A 15,440-nucleotide genomic window follows, 5' to 3' on the forward strand; every position below is an offset into this window, starting at 1 on the left:
TGAACTAGACTGACGTAAACGGTTCCAATGGACGACCATATTCTAACCTCAAAATTGTTTCACAGTCTTGTCTGTTTTTGTTTTTGAACTGTTTTCTATTTATTATATTTGTGAGTAAACACACACAGTAAATGACTTTCCCTACTAACTAGCTTTGCCATTTCACTTTCAGGCAACCAGCCACCTACTGAACTAGACTGACGTAAACGGTTCCAATGGACGACCATATTCGGCCGAATTAATGGGCGGCAGATTCGTCCGATCCAACAGCCGAACGGATCGGTTGAATACGGTTCCAATGGACGGTTACCCTTAGATAGGTTTCGAACCACCGGAAATCGTTTTTCAAATTCATAAATTATATTTAGAGGAGTTCGGCTCTAGAAGTGGCCACCCTTACAACAGGAGTAGCAGGTGCATGGAGCTTAAATAGTTTTATCGATAGCTCATCAGCGCAACCACGAAATCAGTAGCTTTTCTTGAAAAATATTAGTCAATAACTGTATTGAAATGAATGTGAGTGAATAATAATAAATTAGAGATACCTCACATGGAAAGCCAGCCTATTGAAACGCATTCAACCAGATTTTCTTCTGTAGCAGTTCTTCTTCAGAATCGATTTGATCCTGAATCTGCTCCAGATACCAGGCTACCACCTCGCTACGTCGCACACCTTCCGTTTCCTCTGAAAATTACAAAAATACATCGTTTTTATTTTTTGTGTAGTTGAGAAGTTGATATTGTGGTAATTATTCATATTGAATGAAAAAGACTAAGAATTGTCAAAAAACCACTGATTTATTGATAATTAGAAAGACCGGTTTCGGTTATTACACCATTGTCAATCTCTGATAAACAAACAGAGATTTCTTAGTCTTTTTCATTCAAAATCGTTTTTATTCTAAAAATTATTATTCAATCATTGAAGAATACATTTTCTTGAGGATTAAAAAATAATTATTTTAAAGGGAATGAACATTTAATAAATATGACATCAGATATACTGGTATATTATCCTATATATAGAAGGCAGTGACAAGTTAGATAACCATATACGCTGTTCTCCTACCTTTCTCCACTGCCATTATAACGTGGACTTCACTATAGATGTTTACCTACATTTGCAGGATAATGTCCGGATGCGCAAAAGCTGTTGGATTCGAATCATGATTAAATGCCTCGTGAACAATAAGAGAAGGTATTTTAGAGGAGGCTTCTCTGATTGGTTATCGTGAGATTTAATCACGGTTAAATTTAGCCGGATTTTGTGCAGGTAGCCTCTGTATTTAAACCTGGGTAGAATGAAGGCAACCCTTCACTCTGGAGGCTTGAATAAAACTGTCTGAAAACTGGATATAGTATAGATCTGACAGTCAAGTTTTTACAGTAAAATAAAAAGAAGACAGGAGAATAATGTAAAAACTCAACTTTTTTAATACGAAAAAAGAATTGAAATCATATTTACCTCCTTCAGTAGCTGCCTCCAGCTCCTTCTTTCGCATATAGACGACCAGCATATCAGTCATCGCCTTGTAGTCTTCAAACGTGAGCGCCATCTTCTTTTTCTTGGCTTGCGACGACGCGGCGTCCTCTGATTGGTCGTCGTCTGCCCCCTCTCCGCCGCCATCCTGGTCGGTTTCCATGGCAACGGAGGCGTGGTCACCTGCGGCAGCCAATGACGGGTCGTCTTCAGTCTCCGCCTCCAGAACGATGTCTGGTTGCTCTACGCGAACTATGGACCGGTTCAGAAGGTTGTAGGCTTCTTTCACGTGGTGGGGCTGGACCTGGATTCAACAATAAAAATTTTGTTATCATGGCGAGTCTGTTGCTTAAGCCGCCATTTTGTGACACCGTTGAGTGGGAGGAGACTGTCTAGCTGGGCCAATGACAGGCGCTCATGTCCTTGACCAATAGCAGTACTCGCCCACTAGTATAACATCTGCTGCTCTTGTATTTAGTTTTAGTTTATCAGAGATTGACATGGTGTAACAACCGAAACCGGTCTTTTTAAGTATCGATAAATCTGTGGTTTTTGACAATTTCTTAGTATTTTTATTTAATATGAATAATTACCACAATATCAACTACACAAAAAGTAAAAAAGAAAAAATGGAATTTGTTATAAAAGTAATATAGAAATGAAATAATAACTGATAATCAACTGATTACAGAATATAGTGAGGTCCACGTTATAATGGCAGTATTTGATCAAAATGGTGTTGCTATCCTTCTCTATCATTAGACAAAGCAGATAGCGCTATCCTCTTCTAGCTCTGCAACGTTGCCAGATCGTCTAACAATGTAGAAATATAATTAACAAAAATTTATATTTATGAAATAATTGAAAAATACAATTCTGCTTAATAAAATATAATTGATAATTTTAAACGAGAATGAGCAGTTGATATTACATAAATAAACCTGTATCAGCTGCCGTCTATAGAAGGCAACAAGTCTACAGAGGATCAGCAACGTTGTTCTGATATATTTCTCCACTGCCATTATAATGTGGACATCAAGCAAATCTTTCTTGGAAAATGAGCCGAAAATACGAGGTTTTTGGGCCACCCTGTATCTAGCACAAGGACATTTCACATGAAGAAATTGATTCTTGACTTCTCTCACAGTTCTCCGCCGACAGCGCTATCTGTCGGCTAAAATTGTAACAACAATGGCCGCCACGACTACAGCTATGATGAAGTTCCCGTTTCAAATTAGTTAATTTTTGATTAGTTAATAAGAATATTCGTTGGCTGGTATTTTGAATAGCATGGAATATAAAAAATATTTATACATTATTTTAGTATAGTGATATGAAGTTTGTAATATTTTTTCGCCACACTTGGATGTATGAGGGTTTACGTTCGTCATATGGAGGCCAAAAGTGATTGTTTTCCGACCAGGCCGGTAAAACTTTACGGCCCTAGGGCTGTAAAATGACCTTGAATAACAGCTGATCGTGTCCGATCTCACAAAAATCATAGAGAGATAATCTCATAACGACTGTAATAATCTATATAATATGTATCGTGAATCGCGGTATTATGTCTATAATATATTTTAAATTACTGTTTCATAATTTAATATTTATTATGTGTTTTTGATATCAAACAATGAATACAATGGCTGCATTGTCCATTGTCAGAAAGGTACGTATCGCAAGTATTTAAAAGTGAAGAATCGAATTGAAATCAAAGTACAATAATTGTATCAATATTTAAAAGTGAGGTAGAGTAAATTGTTTCTTTTTTATTATCGAATTCCACTTTTAATGCAATACAATCAACTATAATAACAAGAAAATACAGCAGAGATCTGAAGTTTAAGTAAGCCTACTGGTGAAACTCAGCCTTGACTAAAAAATCCTAGTAATTTTTCCGTAATTCATTATTAAAACTTTTAGATAATTTTCTTTAATATTAAACCATATAGAGAAAACATTAGGCCCACTCAAGATTGAATCTTCGAATGTTTTCTCTATGATTTCAGAGCAATATTTTGTTGTGAAAATGCCGGCAAACCGGCTTCAAATATGCCGCTATACACTATATTATAGTAGCCTACATACGTTACCTGACTTATTCAGAGTGAAAATTTTATTGTGAAACAGATAACATATTAATTTTAATATATAAGTCATGAGCCAATGTCTGTTGTACGCTTCTTAGGAGTGAAGTAAACCATTTTTAGAAGTCTAGTACAGTCCAGTACAGTAATCACATGTATGCTAAGTGTTTTCAGTCAGGCCTCTACGTCAACAATACGCAATGGCCGAGAGCGTAAAGGTGTAATACATCAGAACTCAAAGCTCAGTGAATAACAAACCATGATCTAGGTTCGAATCTCGGTCAATGACATTTTTTTTTGTTGATGAATTTCGACTTTTATTAGCTATTTTTTATATTAGTTACCATAATTTAAATTTCAATCAATTTTTTAGATATATTTTGAGAAAAAACTGTGAAATATGCATTATATTAATTTTTCATCACATTATTTCAAAATAGTAATGAAAATTCTATTCATCCATCTATCCATGAGATATTGCACCGGGCGCAAAGTGCAAGCTATAAAATTCAAACAATTATTCGAAATATTAATGTATAAAAATATGGTCACTATTGTAAATTATTAATTAGTAATATTGAAATTAATTGACAGTAAATTGTCATAACCAAGATTCAAACTATCAAAATAGGCTGTTTGAATTTTATCAATTTTCAATTTCTTATAAATATTGGGAAGTTTTTTTTTTGATGTGGCGAAAAATAGCGTTTGCAACACGGGCAAAAATTTTTTTCTGGCTCTCGAACGCTTCAAGTTCTCGACTTCGTCTCGAACTGAAAACCGCGATCTCGAGCCGGAAACGTACATTTTCGACCCTAGGTGCGAAATATACTATAGCATACAAACATATATTTTCATATGTTATCAAATCTGGTTGAGGTTTTGAATTTAGTTGGATCAATGACTGACTACTCTATATGCTTCCTCATCTGAGCTTAGACCTTCTTACCTATTACAATGTAAGTTTTTAAAATAGAGATGCTTCCCATGTTATTTAAATGAAGTCACTTTTCCTCCCTAGGGAGTTTTTTTATTTTTTACTACCGAGGGCGAAAAAGTGACACTTAGTATTATGTTTCAGGGAGTAAAGTAAGTACTTTAGATAGTAAGTGGAGGAAAACGTTTTTCCTATTACTGGTAATTTTCTAAATGAAAATATAAATGTTTACTGACCTCATCAAGACATTCGAGCTTGGCAAAAGCTTCCGACAGACGAATCAAACTCTCCAGCTGCCTGACTGTGATGCGGTACATGGCCTTCGAACTGAAATTCGCGTCACGCATCCTAAGTTTGGTGTACATTTTCACCAGCAGTTCTCCTGCTTCTGTACAAAAATACACAAATTACAATAGAAATATAATACACATGATAAAAAAATAGCCATAAAATAATACAGATGGTACAATAAATAGCCATAAAACTACATAGCATAAGAAAAAAAAGAAATACAGCCATTCTTTAATACATTAAACATATTTAATTTCAATCACCCATATTGTATACAAGACTTCCTCAACTGATTATTGTGAATTGTGAATTATTTATATTGTGACACTATTTTATTCTATGAACACAATGATAAATAAAGAACTATTTGGTTTGATTTGATCTCTAGCATCATGAACCAGCGTAATGCGGCATCCACACGTTGGCCCAATGATGACCAGCACCAGTGTGTGGATGAGTGGTTTGCCAACGCTGGCCTTCATTGCAGGCTGGGCCAGCGACTGGTCCAACATGTGGACTATAGTGAGGTCCCCGTTATAATGGCAGTGGAGAAAGATAGGAGAAGAACGTCTAGAAGAACTTCTATAGACGGTAGCTGATACAGGTTTATTGATGTAATAGTAACTGTTCATTCTAGTTTAAAATAATAAATTATATTTCAGATATGTCAAGAAATTATATTCTTCAATGATCGAATAATATAATTTCATAATTAAGATTAAATATTTTGTCGATTGATTATTTTCTACACTGTTGAAAACGGTCTGGCAACAGAGCAAAGCGAGAAAGAGATAGCGCTATCTGCTTTGTCGAATGATAGACAAGGATAGCAATACCATTGCTAATCAATACTAGGGATGGGTATCGAAAGACAAAACATCGATGTTTTTTCATCCTAACATCGATAAGTGAAAAACATCGAACAGTAAACATCGATGTTTTTAAACATCGTTTATCGCCCTACGTTTTTATGGATGATACTATTAGTCCAGTCAATATAGACATAAAAAGGGGGTGTGCTTGCAATTTATATTGTAGTTCTGATTTTTTAATATATTATTTGGGTACATAAGAGAAGTCCAGAACCAATTTCTTCATGCAAGATTTCCTTGTGCTAGATACAAGATAGCCCAAAAACCTCGTATTTTCGGCTCATTTTCCAGTTTTCAGCTATTTCTGCCAAATCTCTCCCAGATTATATAATTCTGAAAAAAATGAGATCACTCGGAACTCTCTATCTCCAATGAGTACTTTGTTATAATTTTTCAAAAATGAGTAAAATTTGAAGAAAAAATCAATTTTGATGAATTTTAGTTTTTAATCAACAATATCTTCCGATTGTTACAATTTAGATGTATATTTCAAAATCCCTCTAGGCGTATTTTTGTGCTATACAATCTGAGATCAGGTAGAGCGCTCTATGTCATATAGATTTCCAGGTACACCTGACAACAATGCTCCTTGTATTGTGGAAAACACCTAATTTTCAGCTTCAACCATCATCACCATCTACTTTGTCCTCACATTGATATTTCGCACAATGACATAAGTTCATGGGTAAGAATCACCCGTTAGATGCACTTAATTTCAGTATTTCCTAGTAGAGGCACGCTTAAGGACACCTCAAGGATCAAAATTTCAAACACTTATAATTTACTTTTGACACAATGCTCAGATTTCATCGTACTACACTTCATTCTTCTCGGCTCGCCAAGGCGGTTCAAAATCATGCATCAACAGTCAAATTCGGTCAAAAAATAGAAAATTTATTGTTGAGTGTAGGTACTTATTCATATTCAATACATAAGAAATGGCCAATTTCTATATTCAAAGCTATGTATCTCGGTAACCCCTTATTATAAAAATTATTACATGATCTTGAAATGTACAATAGAATTTTCTATTTCATCTGCTGTAAACAATTCATGAAAAATATGTTCGTAAAGTGAGATTTGATTGTTGAAAAAATCCGGAAATTGTAGATATTTTTCTCATATTAACGGTTTTGGCAGTTCTATGATAGCGAAAAGTGATTCAAGATGGATTTTAGGCAACTGAGCTCGTAGAGGATGAATTTATCTACAATTTGTAATCAATCGTAAGTTTCTATGATGTATCAGACTCGTTTTAGAAACTCTTGATCAACAGTAAAATTACGAAAAAAATGTAAAAACTGAAATCGCCATTTTTAAAATCTTAACTTCCAAATTGTTTTGGAATCGAAAGTATTATTTATTGGAGTGGGTAGAGGGGGACAATTTTCACATTCTCACTAGATTTGGAAATTTTATCAGAAGTATTTCACAAGACATGCAACTTTGAATATAGAAATTGGTCATTTTCTGTGTATTGGAATATGGGCTTAAGTACACTCAACAATAAATTTTCCATTTTTCGACCGAATTTGACTTATTATGCATGATTTTGAACCGCCGTGACGAACTGACAAGGATGAAGTGTAGTACGATGAAATCTGAGCATTGTGTCAAAAGTTATGTGTTTGAAATTTTGATCCTTGAGGTGTCCTTAAGCGCGCCTCTCCACTAGGAAATACTGAAATGAAGTGTATCTTACGGGTGATTCTCATAGAACATAATCTCAAGAACTTATGTCGTTGTGCGAAATATCAATGTGAGGACAATGTAGTTGGTGATGATGCTTGAAGCTGAAAATTAGGTGTTTTTCACAATACAAGGAGCATTGTTGTCAGGTGTACCTGGAATATGAGATAGATCGCTATACCTGATCTCAGATTGTAGAGCACAAAAAGAGCTTCTAAAGTGACTACAATTTTATCTGGAGCTATTGTTCCAATATTTCAACAGTTACTAACTGGAATCACAGCAATTTTGGACTTGTGGTATTCAAGTAACAGTCTTTCGAATAATTGAAGTCAGGTTGTGACTAGAAAGATACATCAACTCTAGTTCACAAGATTTGTCATCTTCATGGTTTAGTCTGAAACCTCTCGGGATATCCTTGAGGATTCGGTCTTGAAATTTCACCCTAAGCTAATTTTAGCAATCATTGATACTCATATCGTATTCATTCAATACCTGATAGATTTTTTAGGAAATGAAAATGGATTAAGTTTTTTATATGGATATCTGCACTCCTTACAATACGAGGACCTCTTTTCCAGAGCTAGATTAATTAGTGTTAAACACATGTTGAGGAAATCAAAACTTATGCGAGATCTTCCACAAGAGTAATCTATATTCCACAAAACACTAAACAGAATACTACACTAAATATGGAGAATAATGATTGTAATTCTGTTACTATTGCTTATTGCTCTCAAGATAATCCTCTTCAAAAACAAAAACATATAAAAAAACTTGTATCAAATTAAAAAAATAGAATTGTTTTTACTTTTAGTTGGGAAAAACATCGGATGACCGATGTCTAGGTAAAACCATCGATAAGTGAAAAACATCGAACAGTAAACATCGATGTTTGATGTTGAAACATCGATGTATCGATACCCATCCCTATGACAAATACTGCCATTATAACGTGGACCTCACTATAGGCAGCTGACAGCTTAATCTGGACGTACAGCTTGTATAAAATAAGTTTAGTTATTTTAGCCATGGCTTTCATTGGCGGAGATCCTTCCAGAAATAATAAAAAAGGGCGAAAAAGTTATGTGAAAATACCTACCTTTCCCATACAAGGCTTGAAATGCCTGGCGAATGTGATGTAGCGCAGAACTTCGTCCTGTGTGTAGGCAATATCAGCATGACGTTCGTTGTTACTGTGGAGCGAGATGATTTTCTCGGCTATCGCAAAGTCTACTGTCTGAAAAGAAAAATATAGATGAACTGTTAAGAATAGTTTGATGTTTTTTTGGGTTTGAAGAGTTTTAATATTTTAGGACCTTTAATTAAAAATTGAATTTGAGAAGGAAAACGCAAATGAATTCTAATGAATGATTAGAGCAGCCAAATATTATCGGTTTTTGTAGAATTTCATAATAGAAGATAAAACTTGAATTGAAAATGGTCGGTTCCTCACTAAACTATCATTTATTTTCAATTGTATTAATTATTATTTGGATGACTCGTTGAAGTAAGTGATAACGCGCCGGTCTAATCATCAAGAGAACCCGAGTTCGAACAAAGGTTTTTGATCACAGCACGATCACATAGATACGGCCACCCCGTCTTTCAGAGGAGACGATAAGCCGTCGGTCCCGACCAACTAAAAAGTAGTCGTCTCACTCATTACCCACGCACAAGCCTAAGAGCCTATGTGGGCTTTAGCCTCAGTATTATTATTATTCAATATATATATACTATTAGCTATATATACTATATACTATTACCCTACTTATTCTTATTCCCCTTCCCTTCTTTCCCTTCCCTTATCCTTTTATCATTCTCCTACTCTTGCCTTTTTCTTCTTCCTCTTTTTCTCCTTCTACTTTCTCCTCTTCTTCCAGTCTTCTCCTTCTTCTTCCTTTTTTCCTTCTACTCAATCTTCTCTTTCTAATTTATCTTCTCCTTCTCCTCTTTTCCCTCTACTCAATCTTCTCTTTCTACTTAATCTTCTCCTTCTCCTCTTCTTCCAGTCATCTTCCTCTTCTTCTCCTTCTACTTTCTCTTCTCCTTCTCCTCTTATCCTATCTTTACTTTGATATCGTCAATACCACTTTTATTTACTCGAAAATTAATTCATAATTCAGTACCAGGTTTCATGATAAAACCTACCACATCTTCAGCTGAACTAATATGTTTGTTGTTGTTGGAGGAACGAAATTCCTGTTGTAGGAACAGGAAATTCCTGTTGGAGGAGCAGGAATTTCCTGTTCCTCCAGCAACAACATATTAGTTCAGCTGAAGATGTGGTAGGTTTTACCATGAAACCTGGTACTGAATAATGAATTAATTTTCGAATAAATAAAAGTGGTATTGGCAATATCAAAGTCTTATTCTTTCAATTATGGAGAAATACCACAACATCTCATACCATACAATCAAATGATTAATTCAAAATAGCTGAAACTTCACACTATTTTCTCTTCATTTTATTTTGTGTTCAATTTTCTAGTTTTTCGAAATTTAATTTAAACGTAGACTGTGACTACGCCCCGTTTCGGAAAGCCAATTTTCTGACTCCAGCTATTTAAAGTCTAGAACTTAAAGTCTAGGAAACCGGCCCTAATTCCTGTAATACCAACTAATACCTTTACTATCAGGTGGATCGTTATTTCACATTCATTATAAAAATGAGAAAATAAAGATTCATTTTGCTGTAACTATATACTGCGACTACGCCCTGTTTTCGAAAGCCAATTATTATCTGACTCCAGCTGTTTAAAATCTAGAACTTAGCTACATCCCGAGCTCGGAAACCGGCCTTAAACGATGGAGTTATATGAGGAATTTAAATTGTAAATATTGTTTAGCTAACCTCGTTACAATCGTCGACGATGACAAAGAATAGATCGAATCGAGACATGATGGGAGCTGACAGTGCGATGTTCTGCTGTAGCGACTTGGCACGGTCGTAGCGTCCACCCACTGGATTGGCGGCCGCCAGAATCGAGGTCCGCGCATTCAGCGTCGCACGAACTCCTGCCTAAAATACCAACAACAAGTACACATTCAATCATCGATATTCTAGTCGACATTTTTACTTTCCTTGCCCTATTACCATAGGTAAGGAAAGTATTGCTTTCCGAAAAAAATTAAGGTACCCCAATTTCTAAATTTCTATAAGATAAGATAAGATAAGATAAGATAATCTCTTTATTCAACACAGCATATAATACAATATACATTTGAATATCGTCTAGTCACAGGTCATTCCTTGAGGAATTGTTGAAAATATACTCACATCAATGGACATAAAATAAGCACCAGTACAAAGACATCAGATACATAAGTAGGTTTTAAAAGTAGTGCAGGACATAGAAATTTATTATTACTAGATGCTTCAATCATGTATTACAGAAATAATCATTGAAACTATAATAAGCTTTTGCAACAAGAAAGCTGTATAATTTCTTTTTGAATATATTCTTGTTTGTTAGGGACTGCAGCTCAATTGGTAATTATTGTAAAGCTTTGAACCAATGTAAGAAGGCATTTTCTCATACAGTTGAAGCCTGTGCTGTCTTAAAGCTAATTTATTTCTGCCTCTAGTATTATGATTGTGGATGTCAGCGTTTGTGGCCAGATCTGAGATATGGTCGTGAGTGAAGACTAATAATTTGAAAATATAAATTGAGGGTAGAGTTAGAATGTTCAAATAGACGAAAGCCTCTCTACATGACTCATTAAATTTGAGTCCAGCCAAATAGCGAATAGCTCTTTTTTGCAATTTAAATATTTTTTGGAAGTGCAAATCTGCAGTGCTTCCCCATAACTCTATCCCATAAGCAACATGGGAGTGAAACAATGCAAAGTAAACCATCTTTGAAACAGATAATGGTACAAATTTTACCATAGACGATGCAAGATATTGGCTGGGCAATGGCTCTTTTACACTGCTTTAACACCCTTAAGGAGACATCATCATGACCAGTGCTATTTTTTGGCTTAAATCTATCGATAGTTTGTAAGATCTCATCTTCGTTAGATGGTATTAGGTAGAAGTGCTCAGATGGCGGAACTGGAACATTCTGGTTGCTATAGGAGTATTATTAGAAGTCAGTTGTGTTTTATTTAAATCTTCACTTAATCTTTGAGCAACACTAGCAAAAAAATTGTTAAATTCGTCTGCAATACGTCTTTTGTCAGTAACATGTTCATCCTCAATATCAAGTCCTAGTAAGTCAATTTTTCGTTCAAACCCTTTACCTCTAAATTGATTTATTAGCTTCCAACTGGTTTTAGATCTATTTGTTGAATTTTTAATTAAATTACCATAAAATTCTTTTTTGCTCTGGTTACTAGCTGGTCATAATGATTTTTTACACTGTTGATAAGAGATGTATCTAAATTGGTATTGCGTTTGCCTTCCCTGTTGCAAATTCAAGCACAGTTCTAATTTGTTTAATTTCTTCAGTCATCCAGTTACCACCGCTACGTTTCTTCCTTTTCGTCGTAGGTGAGGGCTTGGTCACCATAGGGCAATGAATGTTATAATAGTGAAGAAAGGTTTGATGGAACAACTCATATTTGTTGTTTGTTACATTTTCGGAGGCAACAGCACTCCAATCTACAACTGACAAAGCCGCCTCAAGGCCAACCATATTATTGACACTACATTACGGAATGTAACATAGGAAATATTTTTTGCAATGGGAGTACAATTCGTAAAATTCAACACAATAGACTGAGCAGTGTGGTCCGATAGCCATGAGTGTATTACGTCTACATTAATATTAGTCAATGAGGAACTAGTAATTATATTATCAATGGCCGTTTTACTAAGCTCTGATATTTAGTGGGAACTTCAATATTGTACCTTAAACTAAACTGATCCAGTACATTCAAAAAAGCTCTACGTGGGAAGAATCCATCAAGAAGTCAATATTGAAATCACCTGCACAGATTAATTTGATTCCCATATTCGCCGACAATTTCTCAAGGACATCAATCAGATTGTTGAAAAATAAGTTTATGTCACCATTTGGAGGCCGATAAATACCTAGAAGTACGTATACATCCTTATTTATATTGAACTTGGAACAAGCTAATTCAATGCATCCCTCTATACAAAAATCATTTATGTTCATTTTAACTATGTTACGGGGCTGTTGATTACCGCACGTACTGTGGTATATAGCAACGCCACCCATACTCTTATTAACTCTACAATAATAATCAATTAGACGCATATTTTGTACATTCAAACAAGTTAGCTCCGTGTTTTTTAAACCGTGTTCAGTTAGAATTAGGAAATCCGGTCGTTCCAAGTCAAGGATATTTCTAGTCTATCTATTTTGTTATTTAAAGATCTAATGTTCTGGTGTATAAATTTATTTTCAGAGGCGCTGACTTATTTGTTTGAGCAGATAAGCATCATTATTGACAAATTCAACCGATATTGATTAGTATCAATACCGGCCAAGTGGTCTAGTTTTTTAAAGGAATAGTTTATCAATTTGAATAGATGTATCTGTATTAAGTTCCCTCAAAATCTGATCAGCATGTAGCGCTTACCCATGTTGTTCAAGTGAAGCCCATTATTTGTATGAAAGCGTCTCCCCAGCTTACCCAGTTCCAAAAGAGTGACATTTCCAAAGCGTTTACACGTTTTTCGTATCTGAATATTTGCCCATTCAACAATTTATTAACGCACGACCAATCAGGGAGGTCATACCTGTGAGGAACATCGAATACGAGAACTCTAGTATGTCTCAAATCTGACAGTCTCCTGCGTAAAACTGATATTAAATTCTTGGCCTCATTTCTGGCTATATCGTTAGTTCCAGCAATAAATACAGCGGCATCCAGCGGACCTAAATCAGAACAGTCACCACCGCTCTCACTGGTCACATCTTGAAAAACAGCTCCCGGCTTAAGTGTACCTATTACTTGACATTTTTCATTTTTCATTTATACGTTTCAAGGTCCCCTGAGTCTCCCTGTGGCTTCTCTACTCATTTGCGGATGACACTGTAGCTCTGTTTCATGGAAATTCATGGATGGAAACATTTGAGAAAGCAAATAGTGGTATAGCAAAGATAAAAAATTGGTGTGACCACAATAAATTATGTATAAATAAAGATAAAACTGTGGTTCTACCCTTTTACCTCACAATGGCTGGTAAGCCTCTGAGGAGTACCAACTTAAAATAATTATTCATAAACCTGACTGTAAACCAGTTATTGCCAGTGTGTTCCTCTCTTTGTTCATGATTCTGTAAAATACCTAGGCATCATGATAGATTCTCGACTAAGGTGGGAGCCACATATTTCTTATGTTTGTAATAGATTAAGGAAAACATTTTATAAGTTTGTTCAATTGAGAAATATTCTTCCATGTACCAGTTGAGATGGTATTCCTTGCCCTAATCTCTTCTGTAATTGAAACGGCATTGTTGGATGGGGAGGTTGTGGATCTTCCTCTTACAACCCCTAATTTTGCAGTGTAAGAAAATTGTAAAAATATGTCGAATAGACCAATTAGATATCCCACTAACCTAATCTATAAAGAATTCAAAGTTCTAAGCCCTGAGAATTTATATAAATTGAACTTATTAAAATATGTATTTGAACGACCATTAGATTTTTCAGTGACTCCTGAACATGGATATACAACTCATGGTCAAGCCAGAGAGAAACTGTATGAGCCGAGATGTGTAACTGCATCTGCGGCTGGTCATGCAGCCTTTCAGAGTCCTCGTTTATTTAATGTTTTACCTTTCGATATTTCTAGAGAGTCCTCCTTATCGATTTTCTGTAGAAGGTTAAGACTGTATTTATCGGCTTCATAAATTGTTTCGTTTTGTTTCATTGAAATATGTTTAACTTTATTCTGTAAACTAGGCTATATAAACTAAGCATTGTAATCAATTTGTTTCTTTTTGTGGAAGATGTGTATTTTTGTTTAGATTGCTTAATGGCATAAAATAATACTATTTATGTAAGTAGCTCTATATTATAGTACTTGAAGCAGCTGAATCGTTTTTCTTATATATTTTCTGTAATTCATAAGACGAACCACTCCTCGACGCAGGCCTAGCCTAATGAGGAGTGCACTTGATATTTTTATGTTATTATGCTTTGTAAAATTGTACAATGAAGTGAATAAAAGTTATTATTATTATTATTATTATTATTATATTATTATTATTCACTCACCTTGGCAATGGAGATGGTCTGCTGCTCCATAGCCTCGTGAATGGCCACCTGGTCTCGCTGTTCCATCTTGTCGAATTCATCATGCAACACACGCCGTTGTCTGCCAACATCAGTGCACCGGCTTCTATCACAAAGTCAAAAGATTCCTCGTCCTTCACCACAGCCGCTGTCAACCCAGCCGCCGATGATGCCTTGCCCGAAGTGTAGATGGCTCGCGGACACATGTCTGCCACCTGACAACCAACAACCATAAAGGTTTCAATCAAACCAACCAACAAAATAGAAACTTAGAACGTAAAATGAATGGTAAATATCTTCCTGAAGCAGCCGGCATACAGTAAGGCTCAACTTACACTTATGTGACTCAGATCGAGAAGAGACTCGACTCTAGTCGAGCAAAGTTAGTAGACAGAAGGTTGGTCACTCATCTATAGTATTTTAGTTGAAATGCAATTGGAGTGGGGGAACTGCAGCCGTGACGTAGGCAGTAGTACAGAGTAGGCAGAATATCGCATTCTTGAAAATCATACGGTGACATAATTATAGTCAAATTATATAACACAAACATTTTCTGACAACATTTCCGTTTCTGCTTTACAATAATTTATTATCAAAACATTTGAATAATACAAGTATTTTGCCATATAAATTCAAAAACCCCACCTCCTAACCTTCCCTTTCAAACCCTTAAGGTTTATCATCTTCTAGGTCCTGTTTATTTTATAGTTTTGGCTATACATCAGCTTGTGAATTCGAGGATGAGATATTTGATTCTCGTAGAACATGTGCTTGATACCAGCATGTTCAGTGCATTTATATGAATGAAATTCTTCGGATTTATTGGGATCGGTTCATCCGGTTTATTGCAATGCATGGTTTATCAAGAAT

The 15,440-nt window shown here is 35.3% G+C and overlaps 1 protein-coding gene across 1 annotated transcript; it reads right to left on the bottom strand.

Annotated features, from left to right (window-relative positions):
* Window positions 1-563: 563 nt before the first annotated feature.
* Window positions 564-14,785, bottom strand: LOC120356387 (DNA replication licensing factor Mcm6-like; the record flags this gene model as incomplete). The annotated part of the gene is given in 7 exon segments (XM_039445319.1): window positions 564-685; window positions 1,466-1,784; window positions 4,741-4,889; window positions 8,455-8,596; window positions 10,211-10,378; window positions 14,553-14,635; window positions 14,638-14,785. Coding segments are annotated over 7 exon segments (1,131 nt in total), but the record flags the coding sequence as incomplete, so codon positions are not given.
* Between the last annotated feature and the right edge of the window lie 655 nt (window positions 14,786-15,440).

This window comes from Nilaparvata lugens, unplaced genomic scaffold (genome assembly GCF_014356525.2).
Source record: "Nilaparvata lugens isolate BPH unplaced genomic scaffold, ASM1435652v1 scaffold6625, whole genome shotgun sequence".
Taxonomy (NCBI): Eukaryota; Metazoa; Arthropoda; class Insecta; order Hemiptera; family Delphacidae; genus Nilaparvata; species Nilaparvata lugens.